Source organism: Trachurus japonicus, chromosome 8 (genome assembly GCF_045865225.1).
Source record: "Trachurus japonicus isolate A0001 chromosome 8, Traja_1.0".
Classification (NCBI taxonomy): Eukaryota; Metazoa; Chordata; class Actinopteri; order Carangiformes; family Carangidae; genus Trachurus; species Trachurus japonicus.
This window is the reverse complement of record NC_140914.1, coordinates 7,403,711-7,424,039: the sequence shown is the minus strand read 5'-3', so window position 1 is coordinate 7,424,039 and position 20,329 is coordinate 7,403,711. Positions and strand designations below refer to the sequence as shown.

The following is a 20,329-nucleotide window of genomic DNA, read 5'->3' as shown; positions in this document are numbered from 1 at the left end:
ATATTTGTATATATTTAGCAGGAACTGGATGGTATATGTTTACAGTACTGTTTACAGTCAAACGTTTTCATGCACTGTAGGCTCAATTTTCGGAAAAAATCAAAAATCTGTGTGGATCGTTTGTGTAGGGCAGTCTGAAGATGCTCTCTAGCAAGTTTGGTGTCAATTGAGCAAAAATTGTGGGAGGAGATAGGTTTAATAAGTTTTACAGTTTTTGAAAAAAAAACAGAGTGACAGACTTCATAATTTGTAATGACAAACGACAAAAGTTTCAGCAGTATTGGGGCGACATTTTGGTGAAAGTTGCAAAACTGTAGCAAATTCCGTACCGTTGGTTCGGTAGGAATTTTTTTTTACCTTTAACGCTTATTGTTGACATGTCCTTGGAGTTAAGTAAATCCAGCATGGGGTTGAACATTTCTGCACATTTTTTTCACTGATTATGCATGTGTGGCAAGGTGAAGAGGGCCCAGGCGGGGATTGAACCCACACTTCCCAGGTAAGAGTCAGGCGCGCTTGCCAGTCACCCAAAGGGACATCCCCTTGGCCAAGTAGCCAGGGTACATGATCAATTGGAGGCATAGTGACAGGACCCGTCAACTGTCACACATGGAAGTCGGATTTCCTCGGAAGAAGAAGAAGAACATTGGGGAAAACAATAAGGTCCTGACAGCTTACGCTAGAGAGGAAAAGTGTTTACATTCATTTGTGCCGATCACATCATGTAAAACACAATTGACAGAAAGATTCAGAAGTTTCTATGAGAAGAGGAGGAGACACATAAGGAGGATGAGGAGGTGGTAGGAGAAGAAGAGGGATGGGGAATGGGTAAGTGCAGCCCCATTGGTGGTCAAGGTGGGGGCAGCTGTGATGGTGGTGGCGGTGGTGGTGGTGGTGGTGGGGGCAGCTGTGGTGGTGGTGGTGGTGGTGGTGGTGGTGGTGGGGGGGCCTGGACAGGTGACACTCTGGTCAGTGTCAGTCCCAGTGGGTGTGAAGGTGATGAAGCTCGGTTGGTTGGTGGTGATGATGCTGTTGATCCAAGTCTGATAGCGAGACACTCTGGTATAGACTCCTGGGGAATTAGGCTGGGCACAAGTGAACATAGAATCCACGCCCGCTTGGATCCAGCGGCCGTTCTGCTTACTCATCATCGGCCCGCCAGAGTCGCCCTGAGACGAGAGGAACATTTAGGAGCTGGGAATCTTTGCATTAAGTAAAATCTGAGATAAACACTGTAAAACAAAATAATTACACCGCAGGAGCCCTTCCCTCCTTCACTTAACCCGGCACATATCATGTTCTCTGTGATCAAGCCGTAGGTACAGTTACACTGTCTGTTCCCCACAACTGGCACCTGCACCTCCATCAGCTTCTCTGGAGCAGTCTGATCTAAGGAGACACAGACTCAGGCTAAACTTGTTGTGAAATACACTCTCTCACAAAATGGGTCAACATCCACATCATTTCAGAAGCTATACAATAGATACACGTAAAGACAGTTATATTGATCTTCTGCTTTTTAAGTTGTTTGTCCTGAGGTTTGTGAAACAAAATCAGATGTTCCTGAGAAAATTAAAACCCCTCAGAAAAACAAACCTCTTTGATTTTAAAGATGCCCTGATGAAACCACCAGTGACACTACGGTCATAAACATTAACACACTCATAAACGTATCTATGGGTCCATATGCTGAAAATGTCATGTGACTCAACACATGGTGGGGGAAAAAATGCAAAAATTAAACATCAAAGGCAACTACTACAGTAGGAACCAACCATAAACTCTGTGACTCACCGGTATATCCAAGACCAGTGATCCACATGTCAGTGCCGTTAAAGAAGATGCTGTCTGAGGCCGCCAGGCAGATGGGCCGGATGAAGTTGGTGAAAGAGACTGAATAGTTGAGCTTTAGGAGGGCGATGTTGTTGTCAATAGTTGATTGATTGTAATCAGGATGGACAACGGTCTGTGATATTGAACGAGAAACCTTGTTAGGTTTGGAGCCCAGAATCACAGTCGTGTTTTGTGTGGAAGGTCTGAAATGATGAGAAGAGTTGCTGCATGTTAGTAGACACAAGGATTGTATGGAGCCTTGGAAGAACCATGTTGTGTTTTGTTGCAGCTCTACCCTCAGTGCTCACCCTGAGATGCAGAAAGCAGCCGTCAGCACCCATTCGTTGTTGATGAGGGATCCTCCACAGAAGTGTCTAGAACGCTGCAGACTGGCCTGCCAGGGCCAACTGCCCTCAGGGGCCGCCTGTCCTCCAACAATCCTGGTGTTGAGTGGAGCCACACCACACACTGAGGAGAGACATATAATGGAACTACCGGTATAACAAACAGGTTCATGATGTTGAAGTAAAGTATGTGTGTATACCAAAACTTTAACTTACCATCAAGTTGTGAGTGAGACTCTGAAATGAAGAAAACAGAAAACTCTTGAAAAAACAATATGGCCGCATTCAGACTGCCAGCCAAAATCCGTTTTTTAGCCCATTTAGATTGGCCCATCCACAATGGCTCTTTTTAAACCAGTACTTAAGAACTTTCAATTTTGGTTGAGTTTGGCGGCGCAAGTGGCCCAAAGCGGTAGTGTTTTGCCTGAAGGAAGACTCCATTTCCCATGAGCACCAGCACGTAGCGCCGTAAACATCCTGATCTCCTGGTGCATGGAAATTAACAGAAGACGTCCAAACTAAGTTTCTGTTACCAGCGGATCATTTCACAGTAAACACACATACACAATCCGACGGAAAGGTGCCGCATTGTCTGCTCCCTCCTCGTCCTGACTCGCGAAAGTGAAAGTGAAACTTAAGTGAGAGCCGGTGTCCCACCATGCTCCTAAAAGCTGCTTAGTGCCAGTGAAGGCGATACAGATCCCCTCAGGCCATGACAGAGGTGTCATTCAACCTGTTTTAAGTCGATGTACCATCACAAAAGTTATTAAAAATATTATATTAAGGTTGAAAAGTTCCTTAGTGTTGGTTTAAGTCTGAACAGCCACAAATAACATGAAATCTTATTTTTGCAAACCAGATCAAAACCACCTTTGGGAGATAGTTTCAAATCGCATTTGGACAGTGTTGGGCAAGCTACTTGGAAAATGTAGTGAGCTAAGCTACAAGTTACTCTACATGAAATGAAGCTTCACTACACTAAAGCTACCCACCAGAGAAATGTAGCAAGCTACGCTACAATAAAATGACAAAAGTAGCTTAGCTACATCAAAGCTATTTTTTTTTTTTTTTTTTTTTTTTACATCAAACCAACTTAATTCCAAGTAGGGGGTGCACCGAATGGCATTTTTTTGGCCGAAGCCGAATACCGAATAAAATCAAAACGCTTGGCCGAATAACCGAATAATACCGAATACCGAAAGTGGTTTTAAAGTTGTTGTTTTTTTATTTTTTTAATAGGGCCTACTGGATAAATAAAATATTTTTTTAGACTTAATTTTCAAAGAATTATTGACTATTCTGACAGTTTTTGAATATGCCAGTTGCCGTTGCTCATCAAAAAAGCACAAGAAGTTAAATAAAGTTTTTCATTTAGGCCTATATCGTCCCATTGTGAGTGAAAGATCTATGCAAGTACATTCCAAAAAAACCCAAGTGTCTTTTTAAACAGTGGTTCCTAACCTTTCTTGGTCAGATTTTTTTTAAATTCATCAATTAGGCTACTAGACATTTCAGGCGACCTCATTTGAATTTCAAGCGACCCCACGTGGGGTCCCGACCCCAAGGTTGGGAAACACTGTTTTAAAAGCTGTCGGCCACGGACGGAGTGGGCGACAGCTGGGACGAGGAACTTTCGTTTTAACTGCTGCAGCCGTCTCTCCCTCTCGTAGCCTACTCAGCTGTTCAGGGTGTTTGGTTTGATTAATTAAAAGGCGCGTTCCTACAGGACCGGTCCCCTCACCCAGCCCTGTCAGTGGCCGTGTCTCCGCTGCAGACAGGACGCACCGGGCTCTTGGAGCGACGTGCAACGGTGCGCGCGGTCGCTGTGCAGCGATAAAGTTGTCCAGCTACGGCTCTGATTCACGAACTTAACTATCCCTCCTCCTCTGTCACCTGCTGCATGCCGCGCCGCTGCAGCAGACGGGCATCAACAGATACGTACATGACATCACATGTAGCCTCTGTGGACGCTACCGCGCTACTGATCAATAAAATAGCTTAACTACTGAAAAGCTATTTGATGTAGAAAACAGCGACGCTACGACCACGCTACTGAGAAATGTAGTTAAGTTACTAACGCCGCTACTTGTAACGACGCTACTGCCCAACACTGCATTTGGACACAGATGCGTCTAATGGTACAGACACACCAACTCCGGCGGCGACGGATCCGGCCACAACGGACCGGCGAGCGCTGCAGCGAGTGGGCAGGACTATGTGACGTTTATGTGACGTAGTGCCGAGCTTGAGTTTCGCTCTGCCGTTTCCAACATGGCGGCCGGGTCACAAACGATCTCATTTTACAGTTAAACAACACACTAAAGTATGTTTCTGAAAACATTTGAGGCGGGAAATGTGTAGTGCAGTAACAGAATCTGGATTTATATTTGATCAACACCGCCTAGTTTGATAGTTTGAACGAAGTTTCTGGAGCCGGCCGCATTGCGTTGGACGGACCTCATTTGCATAAAGTTCAATCTATCGAACTTTATGCAAATTCACATACGGCGACGGGTCCGTCAACTCCTCCTGCTGTATCCATCTGCCCCGCCCTGCCGGAGCTCCTGCTCCACATAGACATGAATGGAATCCGTTGACTGAACGTCGGTTGACGGAGTTGGTGTGTCTGTACCATAAGTCTGAACAGCTCCAAACACTCAGATCGGTTTTGACTCTCTGTGACGTCACTCTACGTTGCACCAGACCCAATGCGCCAGGCCGCCCTCTGACCGGCCGCCTATTTCAAGTTGTGGAGCGATATCAACAGAGGAGCAGTCAATGGAAGACGTCAAAAACATCCGTCCTTGGACAGAGGACGAAACAAAATCTGTGGTGAGATGGCTTATGGATGGCTCCGTTGTTGGTGTTCTTGTTGCTGTCACAATTATATGACGTAACACAACACACGCGCTGGATGACGCCTCCGTTCTGTCGTCATTGCTACAGCAACCTGTCAGATTGGTCAGTAATGTGACCCATGTCTGAACAGAGCCAAATCCAATTTGAAAACAGTGTGGACAGTCAGGCCTAAAAATCTGGTTTGAGAAGAAATATGATTTGAATCAGATTTGCCTGCAGTCTGAATGCGGCCTAAGATAACACACACACCACACACCAAACCAAACTGTTACAATAACCAAAACTGTAAGTGGTGTAAATCAATAAATCGACTGTTTTGAGACCAAACTGACAACTTCCAATGACAATTACTGTTTATACTGTATACTATGGAGCTTTAATATAAAGGTAGACGTTTGTGTTAAAGCTCCATACAGTATAAAGGTAGACGTTTGTGTTAAAGCTCCATACAGTATAAAGGTAGTCTCTGTCAGCAGATCTCTATCATGATTCAGGTGTTCAGGTGTGAGGAAGCTCCTTACCTGGAGTCAGGAGAGTCAGCAGAGTCGCCACACAGGTCACTTTGTAGAGAGCCATGACAGAACGTCTGTTTGTTCCTATCTCCGCTTGTATAAAACAACCCCCCACCCCCCAATTAGGCAGGTTAATTGTTACCTGTCCGAGACACGCCCACAGGTGACCACAAATCACAGACAGCCTTTCTCATCCACATCAGTAGACGAACTCGACAATTGAAATTTTGGATGCTGCAGATGTCTGATTGTATTTTAAGCAAATAGGATGAAATGATCCACAATCATTTTTGAAAGGATGAAGGAAACAAACACTAAAAGCATTTAAAGCAAACATTAAAATCCAAACAATGAAAACTGACTGAATCTGAGCTTTTGTTTTCTCCTCCTTTTTCTCCCATGAGTAGGCAGTACAAATAGCAATGCCTTAAACTTCTCAAAGTATATCACAGAATTCACTATTTGATGTCAAATACAATGAGTGCCACTGTAACAGTAAGATTAAAAACTAAAAACTGAGACCAAACCAAAAAAAACATGCATCTATGTAAGTTTATTGTGCATGTTCCAATACTAAAGCATCTAAAGAACTTATCACTGATGGTTAAATGAAGAACAGTGTCAGTGGTGTGGATCCTAACATTAGTAAAGCTGTCTTAAAGAAGATAATACCAGTGAATGGTGAACATGTATTACTGTAATGGAAACCTTCAGCAGGAGGTCAGAAGCAGCTCATAGTCCATGTATAATCCCAGAAAAGATGGTGACACTTAATGACACTTAATAAAACAACAAAGATAAAAGGTGTTACAATCATCCCCACCCCTGTCAGCCATTGTTTGACGAGCTGTACCAGCATGGTGGTTTGAAATAAACATTGATGAAATGACTCATATTTCACCTAAGAATGGGTGCAAGACTGTCCACTTTTTGACACTAATATTAAAGTTGCACAATGTACTGATACTGAGACAGCCAAGGTCTTTCACGGTTCTGCTGCTTTACTGTAACTGAAAAGGCTGTCCTAGCGGGGTCATCCCTATGTTCCCCGGGTCCCATGTTCCCCACTTTGTATGGGACCGGGGAACATAGGACCCTTTTCCCCAAAAGGGTCCTATGTTCCCCGCTGTGTCCTGACCAGGGAACATAGGACCCTTTTTTAGAAAAATGGTCCTGTGTTCCCCACTTTTCCCCAAAAGGACCCGTGGAACATGCAATTTTTGGTCCCATACCTGCAGTGGAGTTGTGACTTGGCAGATTTTTGCCAATTTTTGAGTGAGAAGTTGAGTTGTGACATTGAGTAAGAAGTGTAATTGTCCCATTGGTTGGGTTTAGGCAATGAAGAAAGGAGTTGGTTAAGTTTAGTAAAAAAGACCAGGTACAGGCCAGATACGTAGATAGAGAGAGTCCATCGACCAGCAACAGCGGGGAACATAGGACCCTTTTTTTGAAACAGGGTTCTATGTTTCCCAGTTTGCGACCGGGGAACACAGGACCCTTTTTCAAAAAGAGGGTCCTATGTTCCCCGATCGGGGAATATAGGACCCTCTTTTTGAAAGGGGGGGAACATAGGTATGCTCCCGTCCTAGCAAATTGTGTTGATCGAGATTGTTTTGTGGTAGATCTTGAAGATAGACAGGCAGGTAGGTAGGTAGCTAGCTAGGTAGCCAGCTTTGGGAGCAGCCATTGTGGCTGTAGATATCCTGAGCTGGACAAGGAAGTCGGCTTCACTGAGGGGAAACAGGTGTGGATTGCACGTATGCAAAAGTGAAAAGTCATGATTGAAACTTTGCAGCTTGAAGTTTGCATGTTTTCCTGCAGGTTAAAGTTGTTTCCTGTAGCTGCTGATGTGTCCAGTACAGTGACATCATCAGATTAACTAGTTTCCTCCCAGTTGAGCTGCTTCTCATTTGACTGGAGAATTTGAATTATGAGCCTGAATGCGGCCAGATCCCTTCCTCCTGCTGTCCATTGACTCCAATACAATTTTCTTAAGCAGTTTCTGTTTTTAACTCGCAAGGGTTTCCAAAATATTTACTCTAGAAACACTAAATCAAATCTTTCTCTTGGTTTCTGTCTTGCACAGAGAAAGATGATCATGTGTCTGTAATTAGCTCTGTCTATAGCCTAATATATGACTCTTGATCTCTGAGTTAACCAGATCATGTGCCCTTGTGGCACTTGCAAAAATGCGCCATGGTAATTTTCTAGTTTTGAGTTTTGGAAACCCAAGTATTTTGGATTTGTTGATATTATATCAAGGACAAGTAAAACTCAAGATTTGCCACAAACATTTTTATTATTATTATTTTTTTAACCTTCACAAAAATATTTAATTAATTTGAAAAATATGTACAGCTTGTTTTCTGTTGGCTGTTGGCATTTCGGACTGAACGCTTTACTGTCATAGCCTTAACATAGAGCCTAAATCTGATTTATAATAAAACAACAAATGGACATTCACATTGAGTCATAATTAAGTGAATGCAGTTTTAAAGGGATAGTCCAAAATTTTGGCAAATTCACCCATTGCATGTTCATTACCTTTAATTGTCGGTGCAAGCTGTTTTGAGATCGGCGGGGCAGAGACACAAGCTGCTCAGTGCAACACAACGGAGGCTAATGGGATTTCCACGTTTCCCTTATCAAACTAAATACACAATCCAACAACTCCAAAACGCTCTCGTGGACAAGTTGTGACCTGCACATTCACCACGCTATGAGATAATAACATATAATTATGTAACATTACAACACATGAAGCAAATACTCGGTACTACTTTAGCTTTTGAAGTCACTCTGCCGACCAGTCGCGTCTGGGATGTAGTTCCGATTACGTATTTACCTTGAAAACAACTCTGTCTCGATTATTTCATAGTGTGGTGAATGTGCAGGTCTATGAGAGCGTTTTGGAGTTATTGGATTGTGTATTTTATGAGTTTGAGGAGGAAAACCCCAGAAATACGGCACGCCGTGTAGAGCTCATGTCTGTCCTGCCGATCGAAAAAATAGCTTGCACCATCAATTAAAGGTAATGAACCGACTCCTGAGACTATAGGGATAATGGCAATAGGCGAATTTGCCAAAATGTTGAACTATCCCTTTAAGATGACATTGTCTCTCAGTTAATGGGTGTTCACATTCATTTGTTCATCATGTAAAACACTATTAACAGAAGATTCAGAGGTTTCTATGAGAAGAGGAGGAGACACATAAAGAGGATGAGGAGATGGCAGGAGAAGAAGAGGGATGGGGAATGGGTAAGAACGCCCCCGCTGGTGGTCGTGGTGGGGGCAGCTGTGGTGGCGTTGGTGGCGTTGGTGGTGTCTGGAGTCAAGAACTCCCCGACTGTCTCAGACAAGAAGCTCTGGAACTCGCTCAGTTTGGTGAAGACCATCATCCCTGGTGGTGAATCACGTCCAGATGAGTTGCTGGTGGAGTTGCTGGTGGAGTTGCTGGTGGAGTTGCTGGTGGAGTTGCTGGTGGAGTTGCTGGTAGAGTTGTTTTCAAACGATAGCACGGCCGCCTGAAACCAGGAGTCTCCCTGCTTACACATGAGCGGGCTGCCAGAGTCACCCTGAACAGAGATGGAAACGTTCAAGTCCAACACACTTAGGACTCTGTATTAACATGTAACCTATATAAATATATATTTAAAACATCAGCCAGATAAAAATCAGGTATCATTAAGAAAAATCACATCACATGGTCTCACTTCAATGACCTTTACTCTTGTGCCGACTGCAGGACAAATTCTGGATCTTGATTTTGTGAAAAGCTGCTGAATGGACCTTTTTTCTCTTCCCAAAAATTAGTTTTGAATCTGAACTCTCTGACGTTAAAGCAGAAGTAAGTGATATATTTGTGTTAATATAAGTCTTAAATAGTTATATCTTCCGACAGCAATCACTTACATAGAGTGTTTGGACCGAAACACGGGTCTGTCAGTCACTCTGCTCTGCTCTGAGCCGAGGAGAAAACATTTATCGTATCCTACAGTTTTTATCCAATGAGGAGAGAGAACGGCATGCAGGGCTGTGTGTGCAGCCAAGGGACGCGCCTGAATGTGGCGACGTAGGGACGATGACTGTTATGGTGCGTTCAAGGAAACTCGTAACTCGTGTTTTTCCAACCTGTGAAGTTGTACCAGTTCGATCTGGTACGAGTTCACGGGTCGGAAGTTACGAGTGGCCGTTATAGTGACTTTCACCGGTAAAACAGGTCGGAAAAACACGAGTGGGTTGCCTGAAACGCTACGAAGTCGTAAGTTGTGACTTGAAGCTGTAATTTACGGTTTCAAAAGCCTGCCTGGAACGCAGCATTAGCCAAAACGACCGGATCGCTTACTTCTGCTTTAAATGTTAAAGAGACCCCAAGGAGTTTGCTTTTGGTTATAAAAGAGTCTCATATTAATGTTGATGAATCTACGTTACCCACTTGTTAATGGGCCCATTTTCGATAAATATATCGTTTCGTCTTTATAGTTATTTTGATATTATTATTTAGTGGTCGACTCTGTTTCCCGGCCGCTGCCCAGCGGGCCATGGGAATAACGCGGCCGAATCGCCACTTATTTATGGTCAGAACTACTACTACTACTCTTCGAACCTCCGACTTTCGTTCTTGATGAATTAAAACATTCTTGGCAAATGTTTTAGCTTTTGTCCATCTTGCGCCGGTCCAAGAATTTCACCGTGCCCGCGGAGGCTCATGTGTAGTGTGAAAACACTTCGCTTTCCAAAACTCCTCGTTGTCCCTTTGAAGGACCTACAATTTAAAGGTCTGCCAATGACAAGTGACCTAAATATTTTACACGCATTTGGCAAAGCAGTGGGGGGTAATTTCAAACCATGGCTACAAACATGATGATAATGTTAATCATAATAACAATCAGGATCATAGTTATTATAGTCACCTGTTCCAGTGTAAATACTCCGGTACAAATGCTGCCTGTGGTTGTGTTCCCACAGTCAATAACTGAGGTCTGGAACTCCTGCAGAACTTGTTCCTCTGGAGTTGGAAAAATAAGGAAATGGACAATGGTGGATTAAAACCCAGACAACTCCTTTATGGTGAGTGTTTGAATTACTGTGTCAAACTGTGTGTTATGGACTCACCGCCTCCTTGCTCGGCGTTCCAGCCGGACACCCAGCACGTAGTGCCAACGCTGAAGGTTTGCCCGTTGTCCATGCAGATGGGCTGGATGTAGTCGGACAGGTTGGGTTTGGTTTCCAGGTGCAGCACTGCGACGTTAGACCCGTTCAGGCTGCTCAGAGTGATATTCGTCACGTTCAGTGTCACCTCAAAGGAATTGGATCCGTTCTGACTCAGTCGGCCCAGGATGACAGTCCAGTTGGATGGTGAGGGTGTACTGATGTAGACAGAATGAATGCAAAACTTTAAAGGGATAGTTCAACATTTTGGCAAATTGGCCCATTGTCATAATCCCTATAGTCATAGCAGTAGGTTTGTTACCTTTAATTGTCGGTGCAAGCTATTTTTAGAACAGCAGAGCAGAGCCGCGAGCTGTTTAGAGCTACGCTACGGAGGCTCATGGGATTTCTTGGTTTCCCTCATCAAACTCATCAAATACACAATCCAACAACTCCAAAACGCTCTGGTGGACAAGTTGTGACCTGCATTTGCCTCGAAAACTACTCTGTCGCGTATCGTTCTGTTATTATCTCATAGCGTGGTGAATGTGTTGGAGTTGTTGGATTGTGTATTTGATGAGTTTGATGAGGGAACCCAAGAAATCCCATTAGCCTCCGTAGCGTAGCTGTGAGCAGCTCGCGGCTCTGCTCCGCCGTTCTAAAAATAGCTTGCACCGACAGTTAAAGGTAACAAACCTACTTCTGTGACTATAGGGATTATGGCAATGGGCCGATTTGCCAAAATGTTGAACTATCCCTTTAAAACACTGGGTTGGTGTAAAACAAAGACTGAACTTCGGGCTGATACTGCCATATTTTCTTATCGTTAACCAAGCTGACAACTTTCGTCCCCCTGACCTCCCCTCCTCTGTCTGTAGCTCTCAGCTCATTGGTTCCAAATCCCGTCGTGTCACTCAGGTGTCTCACCTGGGGAAACAGTTGGCGTTGGTCAGCACAGCGTCCTCGGACACCAGCGTCCCGCCACACATGTGAGTTCCATTCATCTGTACGCTCGCCATCCACGGCCACATGCCAGCCGAGGCCACAGAGTTTCCCCCAGAAATACGTGAGTTCTTCTGGGCCTGGCCACAGAACACGGCTGGAGGGAGGAAACAACAGAGAGACAGAGGGGGTTGGGGGTGGGGTACCTTAAAATCAAACCACTGTCATTACAAACACAGGCTGTTTAGTCACACAAATGTAATGTGTGTAATACTCATAATGGACATCAGATGGCAAATGCATCACCATGCTGTTTTAAAAGCCTCCATGTTTCCCCACTAGGTGAGTTGACAGCTTTTGGTGTGTAAAGGGAAAAAGTTTGAAGATACTATGCTAACTATGCTATCGTTAGCGCTGTAAAAATAGTACAACGTCCAACCGAAACAGCTTCTTTAAAGGGATAGTTCAACATTTTGGCAAATTGGCCCATTGCCATAATCACTATAGTCATAGCAGTAGGTTCATTACCTTTAATTGTTGGTGTAAGCTGTTTTTAGAATGGCGGAGCAGAGCCGCGAGCTGCTCAGAGCTATGCTATAGAGGCTAATGGGATTTCTTGGTTTCCCTCATCAAACTCATCATTCATCACACTATGAGATAACAAAACAACATTACCAGACAGAGTTGTTTTAGAGGTAAATTCATGCAAAACTTCTGATGCGCGTTCCCGTCAGGAACAGTTTTTCATCAAGCAGTCTCTGCATTTCCCTCTAAAACAACTCTGTCTGGTAACGTTCTGTTATTATCTCATAGCGTGGTGAATGTGCAGGTCACAACTTGTCCACCAGAGCGTTTTGGAGTTGTTGGATTGTGTATTTGATGAGTTTGATGAGGGAAACCAAGAAATCCCATTAGCCTCCGTAGCATAGCTCTAAACAGCTCGCGGCTCTGCTCTGCCGTTCTAAAAATAGCTTGCACCGACAATTAAAGGGACAACGAGGAGTTTCTATTTGGTTATAAAAAAAGTGGATGAATCTCCGCTACCCACACTTGTTAATGGGCCCATTTTCGATAAATATATCGTTTTGTCTCTATCGTTATTTTGTTATTATTAGTGGTGGCGGAAATGCTGGTCGAGCCGACCAGCATTTCCTTACTTTCGGTTTCGTGGCGAGTCATGAGAATAACGCAGCCGAAACGCCGTTTATGGTCGGAACTACGACGGTATGTGAACCTCTTTGAACCTCTGACTTTAATTCTTGATGAATGAAAACATGAGTCTGTCTTGCGCCGGTCAAAGAATTTCACGGTGCGCACGGAGGCTCATAAATGTAGTGTGAAAACGCTTCGCTTTTCCAAAACTCCTCGTTGTCCCTTTAAAGGTAACAAACCTACTGCTATGACTATAGGGATTATGACAATGGGCCAATTTGCCAAAATGTTGAACTATCCCTTTCACCTTTAGAAACAAGAGGAGCTAGACTTTATATGAATGAGAATTTAAATCTGTGAAAGAATAATACATTTTTATTAAATGAAAACTGAATGTCTGTTTTTGCAGAGTGTGGAGACTCACGTGCAGCTGGTGTGGTTACTGGAGGTACTAGGGTTGTAGGTGCCGGCAGGCCTGGACAGGTGACACTCTGGTCACTGTCAGTCCCAGTGGATGTGAAGGTGATGAAGCCCGGCTTGTTGCTGGTGATTTGGCTGTTGATCCAGCTCTGATAGCGAGACACTCTGGCGTAGACTCCTGGGAAATTAGGCAGGGCACAACCAATTCCAAAACTCACGATTCCCGCTTGGATCCAGCGGCCGTTCTGCTTACTCACCATCGGCCCGCCAGAGTCGCCCTGAGACGAGAGGAACATTTAGGAGCTGGGAATCTATAGCTACATGAAGTAATATCTGAGATAAACACTGATAGTAAAATGATCACCTGGCAGGAGTCCTTCCCTCCTTCACTTAACCCGGCACATATCATGTTCCCTGTGATTGTACCCACTGCGTAGTTACAGTTGCACTGTCTGTTCCCCACAACTGGCACCTGCACCTCCATCAGGTTCTGTGGTGACGGAAGTGGCACTAAGGAGACACAGACACAGGTTAAATAAATGTGGTGAAATACACTCTCTCACAAAATGGGTCAACATCCACATCACTTCAGAAGCTAGCAAGAAACTATAGATACAAGTAAATATAGAATATAAAATATTGATCTTCTGCTGTTTAAGTTGCTTGTCTTTAGGTTTGTGAAATGAAATCAACAAATGTTCCTGGGAACATTAAAACTCCTTAGATAAACAAACCTCTTTGATTTTAAAGATGCCCTGAGGAAACCACTAGTGACACTATGGAGGAGTGTTTTCACAGGTGAGTCACCATTTAATTTGTGTCATGCACACACAAGATGCTCATCATAAACAAATCTATGGGTCCATGTGCTAAAGTTTCATGCTATTCTGTGACTCAACACATGGTGACGCTAATTCAAAAAAAAAAAAAACTCACCACCAGATCCAATGTTGCCCCAACCAGTGATCCACGAGTCAGTGCCTGCAAAGAAGACGCTGTCTGAGGCCGCCAGGCAGATGGGCCGGATGAAGTTGTTGAAAGAGACCGTTGAGGAGAGCTTTAGGAGGGCGATGTCGTTGTCACTAGTTGATGGATTGTAATCAGGATGGAGAATGGTCTGTGACACTGAACGAGAAACCTCGTTGGGGTTGGAGCCCTCTTGACTTTGACGTCCCAGAATCACAGTCTGTGGTGAAGAGCTGAGGTGACGAGAAGAGTTGTTGCATGTTAGTCAACTACACAAGGATTGTATGGAGCCTAGTTAATGTTAATGTTAATGGTTAATGTGTATCCTCAAAATATAAATTAAATATTCTCTCAATTTACTTATATTTGATATAATTTTTGATTACCTCACTTAATCCCACAAACTAACATTTTGTGCATTTTGTTATGCAAATATTATTGACCTCAGTTTTATGAGCTGAAACACATGTAATTATAATAGTTGTTTTGTTTTCCCTTAAACAGTGAAACGTCTTCTCATGGTATGTAGAAATGTAAAAGACGACAGGAAATTGTGTAGCTAACACCTGATGTCTATCCCAATCTCAGTCCAGATTAACTAAAAAAACACTGTGGATTAAACATCCACAGGGTTAATTTGAGGATAATTATCAGTTGTATGACAGGCTTCCTTGATTGTTGAGGGAGATACTAGTCTTAATTCTGTAAGTACAGTAATATTAGTACATTTTGCAGCAATGTAGACTCATTAGAAAACAACAGTAAATTCAAACATTTCAAATCGAGCAGTTACAGAGCAAAACGATGATTCATGTGGTGCAATACTGTGACAGTGTTCACTGTCTAGCTCAGTGTTTGTTCTCCACCAGTTCCTGAAGGAAACATCTGCTCCACTATGTTCAACAGCAGGGAGACGACTGTGACCTTTTACAGCCTCAGTTAGAATAAAGATATTCTCTGAACTTCTCAGACTGTTAGAGGCCTAAATAAAGAACTGAGAAGTTGGACAATATTTTTCTTCTTGAACGCCCCCCACCCATGTTGTGCTTTATTGCAGCTCCACCCTCAGTACTCACTCTGAGACGCAGTGAGCAGCCGTCAGAACCCATCCGTTGTTGATGAGGGTTCCTCCACAGAAGTGGCCTATAGACTGCAGACTGACCTGCCAGGGCCAGCTGCCCGCAGAGGCCACCTGTCCTCCAACAATCCTGCTGTTGAGTGGAGCAATACCACACACTGCGGAGAGACATGAAAACACACTGTGAGTGTAACGGAGGGTCCGGGTGCACTCACTCACTCATAAAGGACGTGCAAACCAAACTGCTAAACGGTCATTGACCTCTTGGCACAACGGTTTGCATCGTCGCCTGCCGTGTGGGACCTGGGGCAGTCCGTACCAAAACACAACGCAGAGGGCCAGATAACTCAGCTACAGTGGTGCTGTGACCCAGATGCCCTGGGTGGAGTGAGTTCAGCAGGGGTGGGTGTAACGGAGGGTCCGGGCGCACTCAATCACCCATAAAGGACGTGCAAACCCAACTGCTAAGCGGCCATTGACCTCTTGGCACAACGGTTTGCGTCATCGCAGTCCGTACCGCACACAATGCAGAGGGCCAGATTAACATCGGCTACATGAGCAACACTTGCCCTGCCCGACCACTGCAGTATTGTAAACCATTGTGGATTATAGATTGGATTAAAAGAAAAACTAATCTTATCTTTTATCTAACGGTTGAATTGCTTTAATTTCAAAATTGCCAAGAGTTTAGTAAAAGCAGAGTTAGCATTAGCCTAAACGCTGTTTACTACTAGTCTTGGCAGCCATTGTTACAACTACAATACAAAAGGGTTAACTTAAAATATGTCTTCTCACAAAACATGAGGGTCACTCTCCACCTCTGTAGACAGCTTTTGGTGTGTAAAGGATGAATTTTGAAGATACTGCTAATTATGCTATATTGTTAACTAGCCTGTGTAAGAGCCAAATCTTCGATAGAAACAGCTTCTTTGACCTTTAGAAACAAGTGGAGCTAGAATTTATATAAAATGAGAATTAAAATCTGCAAAAGAATGAATTTAGATTTTGACTTACTCTCACTTGTGTCTTCTGGAGGGGCTATGGTTTCTGGAGGGGCTACGGTTTCTGGAGGGGCTGTGGGGCTTCCACAGGTGAAGTTCTGGTCAGTGTCAGTCCCATTGGATGTGAAGGTGATGAAGCCCGGCTGCTTGGTGGTGATTGTGCTGTTGATCCAGCTCTGATAGCGAGACACTCTGGCGTAGACTCCTGGGAAATTAGGCAGGGCACAACCAATTCCAAAACTCACGATTCCCGCTTGGATCCAGCGGCCGTTCTGCTTACTCACCATCGGCCCGCCAGAGTCGCCCTGAGACGAGAGGAACATTTAGGGGCTGGGAATCTATACATGAAGTAATATCTGAGATAAACACTGACAGTAAAATGATCACCTGGCAGGAGTCCTTCCCTCCTTCACTTAGACCAGCACATATCATGTTCCCTGTGATCCTGCCCGCTCCGTAGTTACAGTTGCACTGTTTGTTCCCCACAACCGGCACCTGCACCTCCATCAGGTTCTGTGGTGACGGAAGTGGAACTAAGGAGACACAGACTCACGTTAAACTTGTTGTGAAATACACTCTCTCACAAAATGGGTCAACATCCACATCCACTTCAGAAGCTAGATACTACAAGTAAATATAGAATATAAAATATTGATCTTCTGCTGTTTAAAGGGATAATTCAACATTTTGGCAAATTGGCCCATTGGCTTATCCCTATAGTCATAGCAGTAGGTTCGTTACCTTTAATTGTCGGTGCAAGCTATTTTTAGAACAGCGGAGCAGAGCCGTGAGCTGCTCAGAGCTACGCTACAGAGGCTCATGGGATTTTTTGGTTTCCCTCATTACTCATCAAATACACAATCCAACAACTCCAAAACGCTCTGGTGGACAAGTTGTGACCTGCACATTCACCACGCTATGAGATAATAACAGAACGTTACTAAACGGAGTCGTTGTAGAGGTAAATTTATGCAAAACAGCTGATGCACGTTACCTGTCAGAGGCAGTTTTCCGGCAAGCAGTCTCTGTATTTGCCTCGAAAACGACTCCGTCTCGTAATGTTCTGTTATTATCTCATAGCGTGGTGAATGTGCAGGTCACAACTTGTCCACCAGAGTGTTTTGGAGTTTTTGGATTGTATATTTGATGAGTTTGATGAGGGAAACCAAGAAATCCCATTAGCTAGCCAAATTTGCCAAAATGTTGAACTATCCCTTTAAGTTGTTTGTCCTGAGGTTTGTGAAATGAAATCAACAAATATTCCTAGGAACATTAAAACTCCGTAGATAAACAAACCTCTTTGTTTTTTAAAGATGCCCTGAGGAAACCACCAGTGACACTATGGAGGAGTGTTTTGACAGGTGAGTCACCATTTAATAAGATGCTGCTAATCATAAACAAATCTATGGGTGCATATGCTAAAATGTTTCATGCTATTCTGCGACTCAACACATGGTGGCACTAATTTTTTTTTAAAAATGTAGAGCTGAAGCAACAAAGGCAACTACTAGCAACCAAACACAGTGACTCACCACCAGATCCAATGGTGCCCCAACCAGTGATCCATGAGTCAGTGCCTGCAAAGAAGTTGCTGTCTGAGGCCGCCAGGCAGATGGGCCGGATGAAGTTGGTGAAATTGACAGATGCGTTGAGCCTCAGGAGGGCGATGTCATTGTCAGTAGTTGTTGGATTGTAATCAGGATGGACAACGGTCTGTGACACTGAACGAGAAACCTCGTTGGGGTTGGAGCCTTCTTGACTTTGGCGTCCCAGAATCACAGTCTGTGGTGAAGCGCTGAGGTGACGAGAAGAGTTGTTGCATGTTAGTAGACACAAGGATTGCATGGAGCTTAGGAAGACATGGTTAATGTGTATCCTCAAAACAGTTTTATGAACTGAAAAAGATGTATTTAATATAAAACTTATTCAATAAATTCAATAAATGTAAAAGATGACACAGTTTGGCCACAGGCTTCGTTAATGGTTGAGGGGGATACAAGTCTTAATTCTGTACAGTAATACTGAGTAGTGGAACAGTACTTTTCTTCTTGAATGCCCCACTCCCCTGATTTATCCTGTAACCCTCCGGTTGGAGACATGTTGTGTTTTGTTGCAGCTCTACGCTCAGTACTCACTCTGCGACGCAGTGAGCAGCCGTCAGCACCCATTCGTTGTTGATGAGGGATCCTCCACAGAAGTGGCTAGAGCTCTGCAGACTGACCTGCCAGGGCCAGCTGCCCGCAGTGGCCGCCTGTCCTCCAACAATCTTGCTGTTGAGTGGAGCAAGACCACACACTGAGGAGAGACATGAAAACACACTGTGAGCAACACTTGCCCTGCCCGACACTTGTAACATTGTAAACCATTATGGACTGGATTAAAAGCAAAACTAATCTCATTTTGTTAATTGTCTAAAGGTTTAATTGCTTTTAAATCTAAATTGTCTTTAGTTTATTTTAAAGCAGCTAACAGAGTTAGCATTAGCCTAAATGCTGTTTATTGATCTTGGCAAAAGTTTAGCCATTGTAACATCATGAAAGGGTTAAAATACGTCTTCTCTCAATACATGAGGGTCACTCTCCACCTCTGTAGACAGCTTTTGTTTTGTAAAGGTATAAAGTTTAAAGATACTATGCCAACTACTATGTAAAAATAGTAGCCCATAATGGACTAAGCCACATTACTGATGTGTTAGGGTTGAAACTGACATATTCATCTCGACACACTGAGGAGAGACATGAAAACGTACACTGTGAGCAACACTTGCCCTGCCGAACTCTTATTGTAAACCATTATGAAATGAAATGAATCTCATTTCATAAATTGTCCAAAAAATTCCATATTGTCCCTAGTCTGAGGTTCTTTGCACTGCTCTCCTCTGCTCTTCCCTCCAAGTGGCCAGCTAACCCTAACCCTAACTCTGCTACTCTCCAACCTCCATGAAGCGACTTGAGCGCCTACCAAAGGATTTAAGGACAAGCACCAATCAGCACGACACAAGGTCTAGTTGGGTTTACAGCACTGGGCCTAGTAAGCTTACTTTGTACTACACCGTTGGACTAAGCATAGGACTTTTCAGCTGTGCCAATGTACATATTGATTTAATTAAAAGTAATTGGAGCTTTGTCGTTTTGGCCCCTCGTAATCAGATATCTTCTGATTTGGCGTTAAAAAAAAAACAACTTACCATCAGACTGTGAGTGAGACTCTGAAAAGTAGAAAGAGAAATATTCTTGAAACAACAATTCTGTGTCTTGTGTTTACACCACATAGATGTGAATTTTTTCCCCCGTCTTTAAAAGTTTTGAACAGACAGACTGCAGATGGCATCAATGCAATCGATAAATAAATAGGTATGATTACATACAGTAATGGTATTTTGCAATAGTTCAAATATTGGCCATATAGTGCCCATGTTAAAACTCAGAAAACAAAACAAACAAGAACAATAAAGAGAGAGAAAAAAAAGATGTGCATATATGCATTTGTGGCACAAATGCATATGCAAGCCAAACACATGTTCGAACATAGGCTATGTGTATATGCTACCTGCATATACACTAATCTATAAAGCTGAAAGCTAAGTCCAGTTGACCTGATTCAATTGCCTAGAGATGCTTACTTTGGAAATGGACAAATGAGAATTAACACAGACTAATCTATATAGGTTTCAAAGTTTGCTCGACATAATTTTTCCTTACCTGGTGTCAGGAGAGTCAGCAGAGTTGCCACACACATCACTTTGTAGAGAGCCATAACTAAAAGTCCATATATTGTCATCTGCACTGATATAAGTACCCTTCGTCTCTCCTCCCTCTCTATCTCCCTCTGCATAAACTCAGAACAGGCCTGCTCAAGGTGGTGGAACAGGTCTGCTCCCGGTTTCAGTTAGTCATAGGTCACATCCCCTATACACCCTCATTCAGGTATGGTACATTATAGATGTCCTCACTCATGATGTCTGATCAGGTCTGCCAACAACACATAATGGACATGATGTCTTCTTGTCATGAGGCATGTTTCAGTGTTCAACTTATAATTATATAATAATAATAGCGCCATGCTGCAG

The 20,329-nt window shown here is 43.6% G+C and overlaps 2 protein-coding genes and 1 pseudogene across 3 annotated transcripts; all 3 read right to left on the bottom strand.

The window, feature by feature from the left end:
• Positions 1 to 692: 692 nt before the first annotated feature.
• Positions 693 to 20,063, bottom strand: LOC146982495 (polyserase-2-like). Its single transcript, XM_085783506.1, has 12 exons — positions 19,962 to 20,063; positions 19,448 to 19,468; positions 18,396 to 18,555; positions 14,152 to 14,414; positions 13,580 to 13,725; positions 13,220 to 13,493; positions 11,629 to 11,800; positions 10,666 to 10,919; positions 10,464 to 10,558; positions 9,017 to 9,125; positions 8,735 to 8,950; positions 693 to 754 (listed from the first exon to the last, which is right to left on the bottom strand). Exons 1-11 carry the CDS (start codon positions 20,038 to 20,040, stop codon positions 8,739 to 8,741), a joined length of 1,785 nt encoding a protein of 594 aa, XP_085639632.1. The 5' UTR covers positions 20,041 to 20,063; the 3' UTR covers positions 693 to 754; positions 8,735 to 8,738.
• LOC146982497 (chymotrypsin-like protease CTRL-1) lies at positions 741 to 5,632 on the bottom strand (annotated as a pseudogene). Its single transcript, XR_015036262.1, has 5 exons — positions 5,558 to 5,632; positions 2,394 to 2,414; positions 2,142 to 2,301; positions 1,783 to 2,036; positions 741 to 1,389 (listed from the first exon to the last, which is right to left on the bottom strand). The product of XR_015036262.1 is annotated as a chymotrypsin-like protease CTRL-1 (transcript).
• On the bottom strand, positions 15,254 to 18,359 carry LOC146982496 (trypsin-1-like). The gene is made up of 5 exons (XM_085785525.1): positions 18,301 to 18,359; positions 17,793 to 18,055; positions 16,648 to 16,793; positions 16,280 to 16,565; positions 15,254 to 15,417 (listed from the first exon to the last, which is right to left on the bottom strand). The coding sequence occupies exons 1-5, from the start codon at positions 18,357 to 18,359 to the stop codon at positions 15,254 to 15,256; spliced, it is 918 nt and encodes a 305-aa protein (XP_085641651.1).
• Positions 20,064 to 20,329: the final 266 nt, after the last annotated feature.